The sequence below is a fragment of the Leucopleurus acutus genome (genome assembly GCF_964270905.1).
Source record: "Leucopleurus acutus genome assembly, chromosome: 15".
In the NCBI taxonomy this organism is placed as follows: domain Eukaryota; kingdom Metazoa; phylum Chordata; class Mammalia; order Artiodactyla; family Delphinidae; genus Leucopleurus; species Leucopleurus acutus.
This window is the reverse complement of record NC_139157.1, coordinates 8461168-8476395: the sequence shown is the minus strand read 5'-3', so window position 1 is coordinate 8476395 and position 15228 is coordinate 8461168. Positions and strand designations below refer to the sequence as shown.

The 15228-nt window shown below is 46.0% G+C and overlaps 1 protein-coding gene across 1 annotated transcript in view; it reads left to right on the top strand.

The window, feature by feature from the left end:
• FNDC1 (fibronectin type III domain containing 1) overlaps positions 1-15228 on the top strand; it is a gene marked incomplete at both ends in the record, with an annotated part of 97052 nt that overhangs the window by 58497 nt on the left and 23327 nt on the right. The window contains 4 exons of the mRNA XM_082855863.1: positions 485-3079; positions 4892-4992; positions 6919-7030; positions 8148-8534. Coding sequence (XP_082711989.1) covers positions 485-3079; positions 4892-4992; positions 6919-7030; positions 8148-8534 — 3195 coding nt within the window. The remainder of the gene's footprint in view (positions 1-484; positions 3080-4891; positions 4993-6918; positions 7031-8147; positions 8535-15228) is intronic.

Sequence of the window (15228 nt, the reverse complement as noted above, 5' to 3'; positions counted from 1 at the left end):
CCGTATAGCTTTCAGTATAGATCATTCAACATTTTGTGCCAGGCTTGTGTGTATTTCTTGCCTACATTGTCAAGAATGGCTATAATGCACTTGTAATATCTTGACAGTTATATTAAGAAAGTCCTATATAAGATTTTGTGCTTACAAAATCAATGAATTACTTCCAAGTACTCATTTCAATTACTTGCAAGTACTCATCACAAGCGTGAGAAGCCCGGCTTCAAATAAGACGTGGCATACATAGCCTGATTCAATTTATAGAAACTCAATACACATATTTTCTAGGACTATATTACTTAAAGCAAAATAGAACTTTAAAAGAGATTTGCTGTAACTGGGAAAGCAAGTGTCAGATCTAAAGGAGGAGAAGTCATCGATTATTATTACTAATTTTAAATACCTCCATACTGCCACCTTACTCATTTTCCGTTGCATATCTTTCATATTTCTTCTTTGACATCAAACTCTTTAAAATCTATTACAGCCCCTACCAGTGAGTCTGATGTTCAGCAGAAAGCAGACACGGAAGATCCTCACGAGCCCGAGCCGTCCTCATCTTCGCCCAAAGCTCCAGCTTCCTCAAAACACACTCGTTTGCCTGTTTCTCCCCAAGGGAGAAACGTCAAGAACCTGCTTCTTGACTTGAAGAACAAAATATTGGCTAATGGTGGGCTGCCCAGGAAACCCCAGCTTCCCCCTCGGAAGAGTGAAGGGGTGGATCCTCAGTCGACAGAAATCACCGAGGAGGAAGTGCTGGATTCCCGAGGGCACCCGCCAACCTCGCCCTCGGAGACCCAAGGCCAGAAGCCCCAGCAGAGGCCACCAAGTAGACCTGTCCACCCGGTCCTCCCTGCGGCGCGGGCTCCGGGGAGAGCCCGAACGCCGGGGCTGCCCCGGAAGGACGGCACGGACAAGCGTGGCTCGTCGCCCGCCTCTCACCCTCGCCCAGGGGCGCCCCCCTCCGCCTCTTCGGTCCCAGCCACACCCCCCGAGGGCCCCGCTCACCGCCCTTCCAGCTCTGATGACAATGACTCCGTGGACCAAGAGGAGGAAGGGCCAGCCGCAGGCTCCCCGCAGCCGCCTCCCCGGAGCGCAGCGCACGCCCGGCCCGCCCTGGCGCCCGGCCGGCACCCAGCCTGGGGCGCCCTGCGCGACGGAGGCTCCGCGAACCACGGCACAAAACCAGCCTTGCCCTCTCGGAGGGCGCCCCACTCTGAGGATGGGGAGGAAAATTCCAGGGCTTCAGCCCCACCCGCGAGACTGTCTCCATCCCACGGGGGGCCATCTCGGCTGCTGCCCACCCAACCACAGCCCGGGCCCCCGCTCTCCAGGGGTTGGAAGGATGGTCACGAGGCTCCAGCCGCCAAGTCCGCCGCGCCATTACGGGCTACCCAGCCCTCCTCGGCCTCCTCTCGTCTCTCCTCAAGGACACAGGCCTCTGAAGGCGCAGATGACTCGGACGGCGGCGGTGACAATGATGCTGAAGAGAAAGGGAAGCAGGGTGAAGCCACGGCCCCGACATTTCGGTCCCGGGCGCCTGTCTCTGGACATTTCAGTGCGCTCAGGAACAGGCCCTTCGCTGCCCCCGGCAGATATCCACACAGGCTTGGCGGCGGCCGAGGACCCCGGTTACGGCCCTCCAGCTCCCCGCCGTCCACCGTGGACCCCCGGGTTCACTCGAGGGTGAATTCTCACCCAGCTTCTGACCACAGGCGAGGCTTGGGCGGCCATGAAGACAGCGAAGAAGAGGCAGGGGACGAACAGCCGCTCCCGGCCACCGTGGCGAATGACCACGCGTCTTCCTCCTCCGGGCAGCCTGTCTCCCGGGGCGCGGACCACCTGAGAAGAGGCCCTCAGAGAGCGGCGAGCCCGCAACGGAAGGAGCCCCTCGAAGAGAACCCCAAATCCGCGGGGACCTGGGCAGGGGCGCATCCTCAGGCCAAATCTCCGCCCTCTAAGGCGCAGGATGTTCAACAGAGCACCGACGCGGGCGTGGAGGGCGACTCTTCCCAAACGCAGCTGTCTCCTGCGCCTCGCTCGCAGCACCACCGCGGGACCCGCGTGCCCCGAAGGATGGGTGCCGGGTCCGCCGCTCCGGAAAAGCAGCCTTCATCGGCCGTCTCCGCGTCCCAGCAGCAGCCCCGCGGCCCGCAGAGCAAGGAAGAAGGGCGTCCGCCTTCCAATCCCCAGGCCGGGCGTCCCCACCCCACGTCGCAGGAAAGCGCCTCCTTCCCAGACCCTTACTCGTCCAGAGGCAGGCAGTCCTCCCTCACGGCGAGCTCCCAGGGGGCGCTTCCCGCGTCTCCCCAGAATCAGAGCGAGGATTCCGACGACAGCGCAGAAGCGGAGACCAGGGGCATCCGGGCGCCCGCATACCCGGCGGCTGCCAAGGTCGCCACCCCGTCCCTTCCCAAGCACCGCCAGGTGGAGGCTCAGGCAAGAAGCGCCGGCGACAGTCACCTCCGCAGACCCTTAGGCAGGCCCGGCAGCCTCCACCCCCAAGCCCGCCCCAGGGTCCCCGGCAGAGCAGGGCCCCAGGCGGTGGGGAAGAAGGACGGTGCGTCCCAGGCCACGCCATCCAAAAGGGAGCCCCTGCCGTCAAAATCGCAGCAGTCGGTCTCGGCCGAGGAGGAAGATGAAGACATGATGTTTTTTAACGGAGGAAAGGACAAGGACCCACTGTCTTCCTCCGTTCCAAAGTGGCCCTCCTCCTTCATCCCCAGGGGCGGCAAGCACGTGGATGGGAACATCGCTAAGGGGGAGACAGAGCCTGCTATCGTGCCTGCGCCTCCCAGAGTGAGCTCCCCGCAGGACAAGAACGCCACCCCAGTGAAGCGTCCTCTTCCTCCACCTCCGGGCAGCTCCCCGAGAGCCACGCACCTCCCGCCCAGACACGCCCCTCGCAGCCCCGCCACCCCAAGTCCCACGGAGGCCCCCCGCTCCCCGCCGCGGTTCACCACGCGCGCCCCTGCCATCTACTCGTCCACCACCCCTATGCTCTCCTTGCGCCAGCGCATGATGAACTCAAGATTCCGGAACCCTTTCTCACGTCTGCCTGTGAGACCCCCTTCCAGACAAGGTAATTTGTTTTTAACTTAACGTTTTCTTTACCGTTCTCAGCAGTGTTCGTAGAAATTCCTGAGAGCCTTTTATTTTATCGAGCATCTGCTCTGTCCAAGCATTGTGTCAGGAGCTTTGCAGATGTAACATGAGCGCATACTCATAACCATCGCCTGGGTTTGCATTGCTTCTCCTGGTCTTCAGATGAGGAAACCAGTGCTTAGGGGTCTGAGTGGTTTGCTGGAGGCCAGACAGCTGTGAAGTGGCTGAGCTGCAATTCCATTCCCAAACACTAACTCCGCAGCTCTCGGCCATTCCGCTATCCCATACTGCTTCTTTGAGTTCCTTAACATATGCTCTAAATCTGAAAATATGTCGTAGCCATGATGCCAAACTCAGGTTCCTGTGTTTTATGTTATTTTTACCTGTCCCTGTGCCAGGGCATATTAAGGAGTCCACAGGAAGGAGTACCTCCCTGTGTGGGCTGGGTCGTGTGCTTGTTGTTCTGCATATAAAACCCTCAGCGGAAAATACCCCGGGACAAACTCAGATGTCTTGGGTGAGGATTGCTCAGACATTGCAATCAGTGAATGTTGCTTCAAACCTCCAGAAAAGGCATGTTGAAGATGAATGTCACACAGCGGAGTAGCAGGCCGATGTGTGACTTAGGTTGAGGACAGAATGTAGGCAGCTGTGAACTGGAGTCTACATGGACCCCAGGGCAGGATCTAAGGTATTTACCCGAAATCTGCATTCAGTTAACTGGTGCCTTACCCTCTCCTTGCATGGAATCAGGGCTTACTAGAACACTTTTGAATGAATGTATTAATATTTGTTAATCTGTGCAATATGTTGTTAATTTAGCCCAGCTTAAAGACATAGAACAGTACCCCACGTGGAGTTCAGTTTTCCATTAAAACGGACTCTTTTACACAAACCTAAGACCCTGACAATAGAAGTAAAACCCACATTCCCTTGTACATAGAAAAAACTCAATAAATTTTAATTTTTCGTTAACTATTTGAGCGAGAGAAATGTCTCTGACCTGCAGATAGCTGTCAGGAAGCCCAAGCACTTTATCTGGTGGGCCAGCCTGGAGCAGAAGGCTCCCAGTGGAGGCCTCAACCAAACTGCAGCTGATCAGAAAGGGTGTGAGGTGAAGAGAGAGGGCAGGTGCCAGGAGCAGACAGACAGCAGCTAAGGCCAGCCAGCTGGGCCTGCCACTTCCTCTCTGAACAAATACTTCTCAAGCAGCCCCACTGAAGTCAAGCTTTGAGTCAGCTCTGGGTTTATGCTCTGCAACTGATGATCGGGACCCAAGTCAGCTAGAAATAGTGGGCGTGTTAAGTATAATCTGTGGAGGAGAGCAGGACAGCATCTCGTACACTTGAGAGAGAATTTTCCCCATCGTTCCGACTCTCCTTCCCTCTACCTTCCAACTGGCTAAAATAAAGCTACAGCTACTAGCTTTAAGGTCTTAAGCCTTATCTGGCAAATTTACTTATGCTGAACACACTTATTCCCCCAGTAATGTCAGAAAACTGTGACTTTACCACACTTTTCATAGGCATTCATATGTGTCATGTACAAGTCACAATTTAAGACTATCATTATCTAATATATTTGAGCTATTGGTTTAAAACTCTGTTTAGTGTTCCTGTTTGAAAAGATGTGTTACTAGATATAGTTTGGTATGAAGCCAACCTTCCAGGAATGTTGAATTTACCAGGTTCTGTTGTTGGATTTTTTTTTTGTTTCTGTTTTGGTTTGTTTTTTGTTGTTTTTTTTGTTTGTTTTTTTTTTTTTTTTTTTTTTTTTTTGTACTGTGTAGGTTATAATGGAAGACCAAATGCAGAAGGGAGAGTACTTCCTGGTAGTAATGGAAAACCAAGTGGACAAAGAATTATCAATGGTCCTCAAGGAACAAAGTGGGTAGGGTAAACTTCTTTACACATACCGGTTATTTTCATGCTGTTGGGAAGAGAAAAATGGTGGGCACTGTATAATAAAAAACGAAGCGGTCTTTTTTTTTCTTCTCTAGTTTTAACCACTTGTGTGTCGATATACTTATACTATATTGTTTCTTCCAGTGCTCAGAAAAATCCCCGATTCTCCTGAGTAAGGAGTTTGCTTTCTTCTCATAACTAATTAGGTCAGACCTGGGCCTTTGTTCCCATTTGCCTTGATAGGTTAGGAAGGTCACACAAATGTTTGGGCCAAACAGTTACAGAAAACCTGAGGCCCAGCCTCTCAGATGAACTTCTGTTTTCCCACTCCTGCCTGATAGCTTTATTTTACTTCTTGTTATTGTTCGATTAAAGAGTATACATATTTTCTGTAAATTGTCTCAAATCCTTTGTAAAAGGAAGCAGGGTAAAAACAATTGAACAAACCAAAACTCCCGGAATCAAATAGGCAGTTTTTAATCAGATCACCTTTTGAATCTTCCAACAATTTGACCAAAATAAAAAATAAGTATTAGCGCTTTATGTATGTTTAAGCTAAATGACTTTAACTTCGTGGGGTTAAGATAAATGTTTAGGAGTTTTTGGTGGGTTGGAGGTGACAGGCAGAACACCTTCCAATGTTCAGAGTTTTAAAATATTTTTTCAGAGAGTCAAAAAATTATTTATAGTAGAATTCCCAGTCAAAACTTCCCATTTAAAACAATAAGGTTTAGGAAAACGTACTGAAGAACTTCGAAGAATTTTCAGTCACAGGTGACCTAAAGATCCATTTTATCATTTCTCAAAGGAACAGAAATTTATGGAAGGAAGAATGCATATTAAAGCGAAGCGTCATTGTAAACAATTTTGAATTGAAACGGTGTGGAGTAGATTTCAAAAAGAGGGTTTATATAAATAAGTTTTATTTTAATTACTGAGACAGCACCCAACAAAGTGGCCTGCTTGCAGGGGCTCCTCCAATGGCCTGATTGTGCAGAGTCATGGTTTTCAAACATTGGTGAGCATCGGAATCCCTGGGGGGCTTGCCAGTGCGGTCTGGGTAGGGCCAGGTAATTCTCATATCCGACAAGTTCCCAGGTGAGGCTGGGGCAGCTGGTCCAGGACCACACTTGGAGAACCAACAGTGTAGAGCATGAGTTGTTTCTTAACAGAGGTAATAATACCTTTTGTTCAAGTTTTATAATTCCTTAGAATATGAACATTTTGCATGCATACTGTATTAGGCAACTTAATTACAAATTAAATTGGTTTTGTTATAGCAACTTTGATTTTTAACACTCACAGCTAAATAGAAACATGTCATGTTCATGGCAAGAAGTTAAAACAATTCAGAAATATATGGAAAAGATAATACATATCCCAAACCATTTCTTAGAAATAACCCCTGTTAACAGTTTGGGATATAATCTGTCCAGAATTTTCTCTCTGCGCTTTTAAGTTTATATACACAAATGAATATATTTTAGTTTTGCAACATAATCAGTCCTATAATCTAAGTCTGCATCAGGATATGTCAATAAATATAGAATTTCCAAATCCTTTTCATGGGCTGCATAGTATTTCACTGGATGGATGGGCCATAATTTATTTAATCTCTTTCCTCTGTTGATGAACACTTAGGTTGTTTCCTACTTTTTACATACTACAACATATTAAAGGGTAAAAGCATTTTGAACATCTTTTGAATATTTGAGAAACTTAAAACAATTTACATATTATATAGATAAGCAATTATAATATGAAATGTGACTGTTTCGTACTTTATCCTTATTAAACCTTATGAATGATGCTGACAAAATAATGTTTCCTATTCACATATGTTCATGCAGTTGGATTAAGGTGAACATTTTGAAATGTTCAATATATCTTTTAATCTGTGTCATGGATTTAGGTCGTGGATCTTGATCGTGGGTTAGTATTGAACGGAGAAGGAAGGCACCTCCAAGATTCACAAGGAAATCCCCTTCGAGTTAAACTAGGAGGAGATGGTCGAACCATTGTGGGTAAGTGAGAGTGTTTTTTAAGGAGCAACAGTGTCCTGACTTAGCTGTAGAGGGACAACTTCTCTCTTTCTCCTCCTACTCATTTTTTAAAAATTTTTTTTATTTTTTGCGGTACGCGGGCCTCTCACTGTTGTGGCCTCTCCCGCTGCGGAGCACAGGCTCCGGACGCGCAGGCTCAGCGACCACGGCTCACAGGCCCAGCTGCTCCGCGGCACGTGGGATCTTCCCGGACCGGGGCACGAACCCGTGTCCCCTGCATCGGCAGGCGGACTCCCAACCACTGCGCCACCTGGGAAGCCCCCTACTCATTTTTAATGGGGGCCCTTGAGCCATGTGGAGAGGTGGTGCCTCAGAAGGGGGCAGAACTTAGCTTCTTCCCTGATCCAACTGTCTTCTTACAGACTCTCCACCCTCTGGAAAAGGTGGCTCTTGACTTCATTCTTGGGATTGGGCAGCCGAGAGCAGGAGTCAGCAAAGCAGCTTCTGAAGCCACACCCTGTCTGCTGCCTGTTGTTCTATAGCCTGGGAGCTCAGAATCGTTTTTACATTTTTAAATGACTGCCAAAAAATCCTGGAATGATAACATTTGTGACATGTGAATCTTATATTAAATTCACATTTCACTATCCACACACAAAGTTTCAGTGGAGCATGGAAACATGCCTTTGTTGGTGTACTGTCCGTGGCTTTTTTGCCCTGTAGTGGCAAGGTTGAGTAGTGGCGTCATAAAGCTTAAAATACTTACTCTCTGGCCCTTTATAGAATAAGTTTGCCACCTTACTGTCCACAGTAACACTGAAGTCTTTAAGGGTAGGAATGAAGAAGGGGAAAGAATTACTTTCCTTACTGGAGACTTCGAGTTATTGCAGGTAATGGGGCATAACAATGAAATATTTATATATTTATATAAGGTAGTACGGAGTAATGGATAATATAAATAGCCTAGAAATTTCTGGATAGCAGCAGATACTGCTCCCTCACCTGATGTCCCTTTAATTATTTCTTTGCCTTTTACTGATGAAAATAGAAGCCTCTGAGAAGACATTTTCCACTTGCTTTTTGCTTTCCCTGTGTCCTTTCACCTTGTTGCACAGATTTTGTTTGATTTTTGTTTCAGATCTGGGAGGGACCCCCGTGGTGAGCCCCGATGGCCTCCCCCTCTTCGGGCAGGGGCGATATGGCAAACCCTTGGCCAGTCCCCAGGATAAGCCCATTTTGAGCCTCGGAGGGAAGCCCCTGGTGGGCTTGGGGGTCGTCAAGACAACCACCAGTTCCTCCACCGCCAGCACACGACCCCCGACCACCACGCCCCCTCAGCCCACCACGACCAGCACCACGCTCCCAGCGACCACCCGAACCACTACGCAGTCAACCACCACTACCACCGCCCCCGAGCCCGCCGCTCGCATCCCCACCTGTCGCCCCGGGACCCTGGAGCGACATGATGAGGATGGCAACCTCGTCGTGGGCTCAGATGGGATCCCGGAGTGCCACCCCGAGGAAGGTAACCGTCTTCGTTGTGCCGGTAACTCATGCGATGGCGCGCTGCATTGCCGACTAGGGCCGCAGAGACAGCGGGGAGGTGAGTGGGGTTGCACAGTGGAGAGGCAGCTGCAGGCACTTATAGCTCACGGGGTTTACTGACCGCGCTGTGTCACAACTAGGATGGTCAGACTCAGCAAACAAAAATATTGCGTGGGACGTGCTTATATGAAAGCTTCTCTACAATTCAAATCTAGGTAGGCATCCTCTGTTTTATCTGGCAACCTTTGTCACCACCCAAGTCAAAAATCTGGCAGAAACATGGGACATTGTTAGTTTGGACCAGTGTGCTTCCCAAAGTGTGTCCCACTGGATATTAGTAGATTAGTACTTGTTATAATAATAATTAAAATATAATAATTATTATTATTATATAGTGATTTTTTAAAAAAGGTTCTGTGATTACCTGTGTGATGTAAACAAGGTTAAAGGAATTTCTTACTGTTGGACTCTAACTGTTGAATAGTCTCATTGTGAATTTTCAAGTAAAGTAGCATTTCCCAAGCATGTTTGATCAGCAGTCCCTTTGGAAAATGCTTATCCTTGCGTGGCAGCAGGGGCCGTCCACTGGCTAAGACTGAGCCCTTTCCCTGCTCTGGGACACCCAGCCAGGGCTGTCCTGCGCCCCTGCTCTGTCATCCTGTATTTGCCTCAGGCTCGAGAAGGCAAATTCGCCCCCTTCCCTCGGGTTGAAATGAATTGCAATGCAGGCTGTAAAGCTTCTGTCTTTTTAAGCTAACGCAGAGTGAAGACCCTTCATTTCAGGAAATCACACTCATGCCCCGAATTCTTACATAGCATCATTGACCTGATAAACCCAATCAGTTTGAACATGAATGCTGTCTCCAAACTGGGAATTCTGTTTGAAGTTAGTCTTTCCATGGACAAGTTCTGAAGAAACAGGAACATTTGACATATCTGAAAAATTCACACCAAAGAACAAGGAACACACTGAAGAAGAGGACGATTGGGAAGAAAATTCTCACACTACCAGCTAACCCAGTGAGTGCAAATTGGAATTTACCTTTGGGTTTCCGGTATGAAAATATTATGTATCTTCCTTACTTCTGCGTACGTTGATGTGTTTCATTTTTTTAATTGAAGTATAATTAGAACAGATATTTGTTTAATAATTGGTTGTAAACAGAAGAGTGACTATTTTGGATTTGGTTCTAATTACTACTACTACTATTATTAATATTTCACATTTTCTTTTGTCTCCTCTGATGTAGGCTTTATTGCATGTTCTTTGCATTTCCGTTGTATTTTGGGGCTTTTTAGTTGGCATGAAGGTCAATATTTTTCTTGGTATTTTTGTTTCTTCTTTTCTTTGCAGATGATGCTAGAGATGTGTATTTTTTACTTCACTCCTGTCCATTCGTCTGATAGCCTAGCCCAAGCCAAATTAGTGTCCAAGTGTTAATAATAATTTATCTCTAAAAGCAACTAGACTCCAATAAAAATAAAAAAAGAAAAAGAAATAAAAAAGAAATGCAATGGTAGTAAAAAAAAAAAAAAAAGTAACAATTTACCTCTAGACAGCATTTCGAAAATAAGTACAAAGTCTTGGAAAAGCAATTAAATTTGGGGAGAGCAACCTATCATCCTCAAACAATATCATAATGTACTATAATTTATGATTTTAAAAATACTTCTGTATGGCTTACCTTCCTTGTTTATTTCTGCTGCTCCACTAACAACTTTATTAAACATTTTCTTCCTAGTATCATTTCCAATCATAGTTGTTTTTATTAAAAAACATCCTTGGGCTTCCCTGGTGGCGCAGTGGTTGAGAGTCCGCCTGCCCATGCAGGGGACATGGGTTCGTGCCCCGGTCCGGGAAGATCCCACGTGCCACGGAGCGGCTGGGCCCGTGAGCCATGGCCGCTGAGCCTGCGTGTCCAGAGCCTGTGCTCCACAACGGGAGAGGCCACAACAGTGAGAGGCCTCGCGTACCGCAAAAAAAAAAAAAAAAATCTTTAATAATAGCTTTCTCGAGACAGAAATCACATACCATCAAGTTCTCCCTTTTAAAGTGTACAGTTTTTAGCAGATTCATAGAGCTGTGCAACAAGCACCACTATCAAATTCCAGAACATCTTCATCACCCTCCAAAACGAACCCTAGACTCATTAGTAGTCACTCCCCATTCTCTGCTCCTCCCAACTCCGGGAAACCACTCATCTACTTTCTGCCTCTATAGTTGCCTGTTCTGGACATTTCATGTAAATGGAATCATGTGAAATGTGTCCTTTTGTGTCTGGCTTCTTTCAATTAGCATAATTTGTTTTCAGGTTTCCTCCACATTGTAGAACATGTCTGTACTTCATTCCTTTTATTGCTGATTAATATTCCATTGTGTGGAGAGACCACATTTTGTCCATTTACCAGTTGATGGACATTTGGGTTAACACCTTTTGTCTATTATGACTAGTGCCGCTATGAACATTCACGTACAGGTTTGTTTTTTTTTTTTGAATTCCTGGTTTTAATTCTCTTGTGTAGAGTTGCTGTGTCGAATGGTAACTCTCTGTTTAGCTTTTTGAGGAACAACCAAACTGTTTTCCATAGCAGCTGCACCATTTTTATTCCCACCAGTAATGTATGAGGTGTCCAGTTTCTCTCCATCTTCACCAACACCTGTTATTATCTGTCTTTTTCATTCACAGCGGGTGTGAAGTGGTACCTCATTGTGGTTTAGATTCGTAGTTCCCTAATAACTAATGATGTTGACATAGCTATTTTTTATACTTTCTGTGTATACGTTCTGAAATTGAAAGTGAGCATGATTAAGTCTTGTGTCTAGATAAACCCTGATTTAGGGAATTCATTTGATAAATGTTTCTTTATCATTGTACAGTGATTTCATTATGAGAAAGCCCGTGTGGTAATTTGAAGAGGATGGAGTAGCTCTTGTTTTTGTTTTTCTGGCTTCATTCATAATTTTGGAAAATAATGTCAGCAAATGATCATTAATCATCTACTCCACATGGGTTGGGTTCTGTGGGAAACACAGAAAAGTCGGTGACGTAGCTGTGCCTCTGAAACCTCACAATCTAATGCACAATCTACCTGAAATTACAGTAGATAGAAACAGCTCCCTCTCATTAGGAAACCAAGTTGTTTACGGCAGAGCAAGATGGGATAAAGATCCGTTTCTGCAGGCCTGAGGCTTTGGTGTCTCGTGTCTCCTTTGGTTCTCTCATCTCTGTTGTCAGGTCTCATCAGTTCCCACCGATTCTTCCTCTGTCACATTTCTTAGACTTCATACCTCCATTGCTAGGCTGACCCTATTGGCCCAACACTCAAATGATTCCTCCTTACTGGCCTTCCTTACACCAGCCTCCCTGTGCCTCCTACCCAGATGTGCAGCTCGACACACATTCCTTGAATGTGACACAGCCAAGCACTGCGCTTGCCTCAGAAATAGGAAGCACAGTCCGCGCTTCATCCACCACTGGAACGCAACTGTCAGGGCTAATCCTGGAGAGAGGTAGAGGTGGAAGGGAGCACCTTAAGGGGGAATTGGCTTCTAAAGACGGCTTGTAATTAGAAAATCACAGTCAAAATTGTTCACAAAAACCCTCTGTATTATCTATAAAGTACAGTAGAGTTTGCCATTTCTGAGTTGAACACGTTCCAGTGGCCTCGACCTGCAAAAACACATCCTGTAAATGGGACAGTGAGACTCAGGACAGATGCTGATGTCAGCGGAGCGACGGTCCCAACTCTCCCCCTCACCCTTCACTCCCAGTACCACCTGTACCGTGTCTCTCTGCCTCTTGCCCTGCTCTCGTGTTCGTGTTTTCTCTCCAGTACTTTTTTTGTTGTGTTCGGTGTACAGTGGGCCCTCTGTACCGCGGGTTTCACATCCACGGATTCAACCAAACTTGGATTCCTTGTACTACTTTATTTTATAAAAAGGACTTGAGCATCCACAGATTTTGGTATTCACAGGGGCTCCTGGACCAAGTCCCAGTGTATATCTAGGGACGACTGTAGTTCAGTTTATAATGTACACCCACAAGTGCTGGGGCTCCATGTGCATACAACCAATATTTATTTACCAAGCAAATTTTGGCCATGGCACTTTGCAACCTAGTGACCTGAAATTGCTGTTGTAGGGATGATGATTTAGAACCTGTGTTGTGATCCCTGAGAGAATACCTCCCCTTCCAAGAGTCCCCTCTTCAACCCCCATATAGCCGACCATTTGTCATTATCTTCCATTGGCAAAGTGCTAGCATTTTGTTTCTAGCCCTCCAATTTTAAAATCATCTTTTCACGTCTCTTAGTCTCGGCTCCCCTGGTTAAATCCTGCCCCTCTTTCCCTTGAAAACACTGCTTTAAAATAGTGTTTTGGGAATAACCTTGTGTCATTAAATCATTCCAGTAATTTAAGCATTTGTTATAGAGGCCATATTGTTTGCATATTCCTGTAAGCATAGATGCATATGATATGCTTGTTTCCAGCGTATTGGTGTTCTTTCTCTCTCTTACACACACACACACACGCACACACACACACACACTTTTTTGCTTGCTATGACTTCTCTATTAAATAATAAACTCCTTGCAGTAGAGATAGCATCCTCTGCTTCATCTCAGATTCCTCATGGTACCTAATTATGCAGCTTTGGATATCTACACCATACCCCAAGCCATAGGCATTCTCTGTTTTCTACTGAGAAGTCTTTTACCAGCGATCCTTGTTTTTCAGGTTCCGTTCGACAGCGGATCGGATGGTATCGTGTGTGTCTGGAAATGTTACGAGCCAGCTGAACGTCTTCAACAATTTGTAACATGACCTTGGTGCATGTTTTAGAAGACCATCAGGCATCGTGGAAAACAGTTCCCTCCTGCCACAGCTCACTCTTGAGACAGAAAATACAAACAATAATTGAAAATTCACTTGAGCTGGAAATTGAAAATTCACTTGAGCTGGAAATTGAAAATTTCACTTGAGCTGGAATTGAAAATTCACTTGAAAATTCACTTCAAATTCAACCAAATAATTTGCAAATATCCTTGGGTTTCAAACGGCTGGAATTTACCTTCTCTCTAAACTTCTAATGAGAATCTTTTTTATAGTTTAAAAAAAATATCTCTGGAGCTAAGACCCGAACATTTTACGCTCATTTTTTTCATGACTGTTTGGATAAACTACTCAAGAAAATAACCTTGAGTACCACATGGTTGGTGGCTGGCACCTACTTTTATATGAAGAGGTGGAAGCTTTTGACATTGATTCTGGGTTGGCTTATAAAACATCCAGTTTTATGTAGCTCCAAATGCTTCAAGATGGCATTCAGGTGGGGCAAATTCTGAGGGTCAGCTTTTCCCCCAAAATTGTAAAACTATTTCATCACATCTGCAAGTTTCTTCTACTTGGAATCAAGATGGTGCTCTTTTAGAAAAATTATGCCTGACTTTATTTGGTCTTAAAACAAAAAAAGGAGCACTAAATCACTCAGTAGGATGTTTACTTTTGCCAGAGACTTAACTGTCACTCATCTCAAGAAGTGATCCAAGTTCGCAGGTGAAAGGCATCGTTTCTGTGGCCTGGTGCTGGACCAGAGTGTTTCAGCTCCTCAAGGAATTGTATTTAGTATCAGGAATCCATGAAAGAAACCCTATAGTTTCTCCTTTTCTCGTTCACTCCGGGATGCAAACATTGTACAGTTTATTCATTTTGACCTGAGCAAGAATAATAATGAAAGGAAATGAACCTGAGCTGATAATGAGGTGAAACAAGACTACATTCTTGAAAGTTAAATGGACACAGGGAGGAAGATGGTTTCTGGGACACAAGAGCCAGGTAACTCCAAACGTTAGGTGGTGTCAACCTGAAAACTGTCTAATTGAAACCAGCCCAGAAGTCATTCCTCTTGGATCCAGACATATTGACATTGGAATGACCTAAAAAAACATCGCGTCTAATCATTTTTCTCGAAATGCGCATCCTGAAAGGCAGATCATTTACAACTTCTCTTTGCTGACTTTCGTTGGCCCTGTCAGAACATCCCCAGCGTCACCACCTCCATGGTGAGGCAGGTGGGGGGCGTGTCACGGGCCTCAGGTGTATGCGGGGCTTTTCATCGCAGAGGGGCCAGACAGGCGAGGCAAGGTCGCCACTGTCCTCTTGGCTGGTGGAGTTTGTTTCGGCAGCGTCGCACTCCTGAAGTTATTCAAAGTAGGCTCAGACAAGGCTAGTAGAATGATTACATTGGTGTATCTCTCAGGAATGATCAGTGATTTCCTAGCAAGAAAACCATTCAAACTTGGTGCCTGTAATATTTTGAGTGAAGGGCGTCGGTATACTTTCTAGTTCAATTCCCCTTTCATTATGCTGCGGAATGACGATTCTAATAAAGTGCCTTAAGGTTTACAAGCAAAAGATCGGTTAGTCCAACTTTTAAACAGTGGCAGCAGTGACGAAGTATAAAGAACGTAGTCTTTGGAGCCGAGGACTTCAAGTCCAAGTCTGTTTCAGCGCTTTATCCTTTACCAGCTGTGTGACTCCAGGCATGTTATAAATCCTTGGTGTCCTTGGATGAGAAGTGGGTATAATGAACGCCATTTATCTTATGTGAGGATTAACTCGAACAATATATATGTGACAGTGCCTGATGCCCAGAAGGCAAGTGATAAATCCT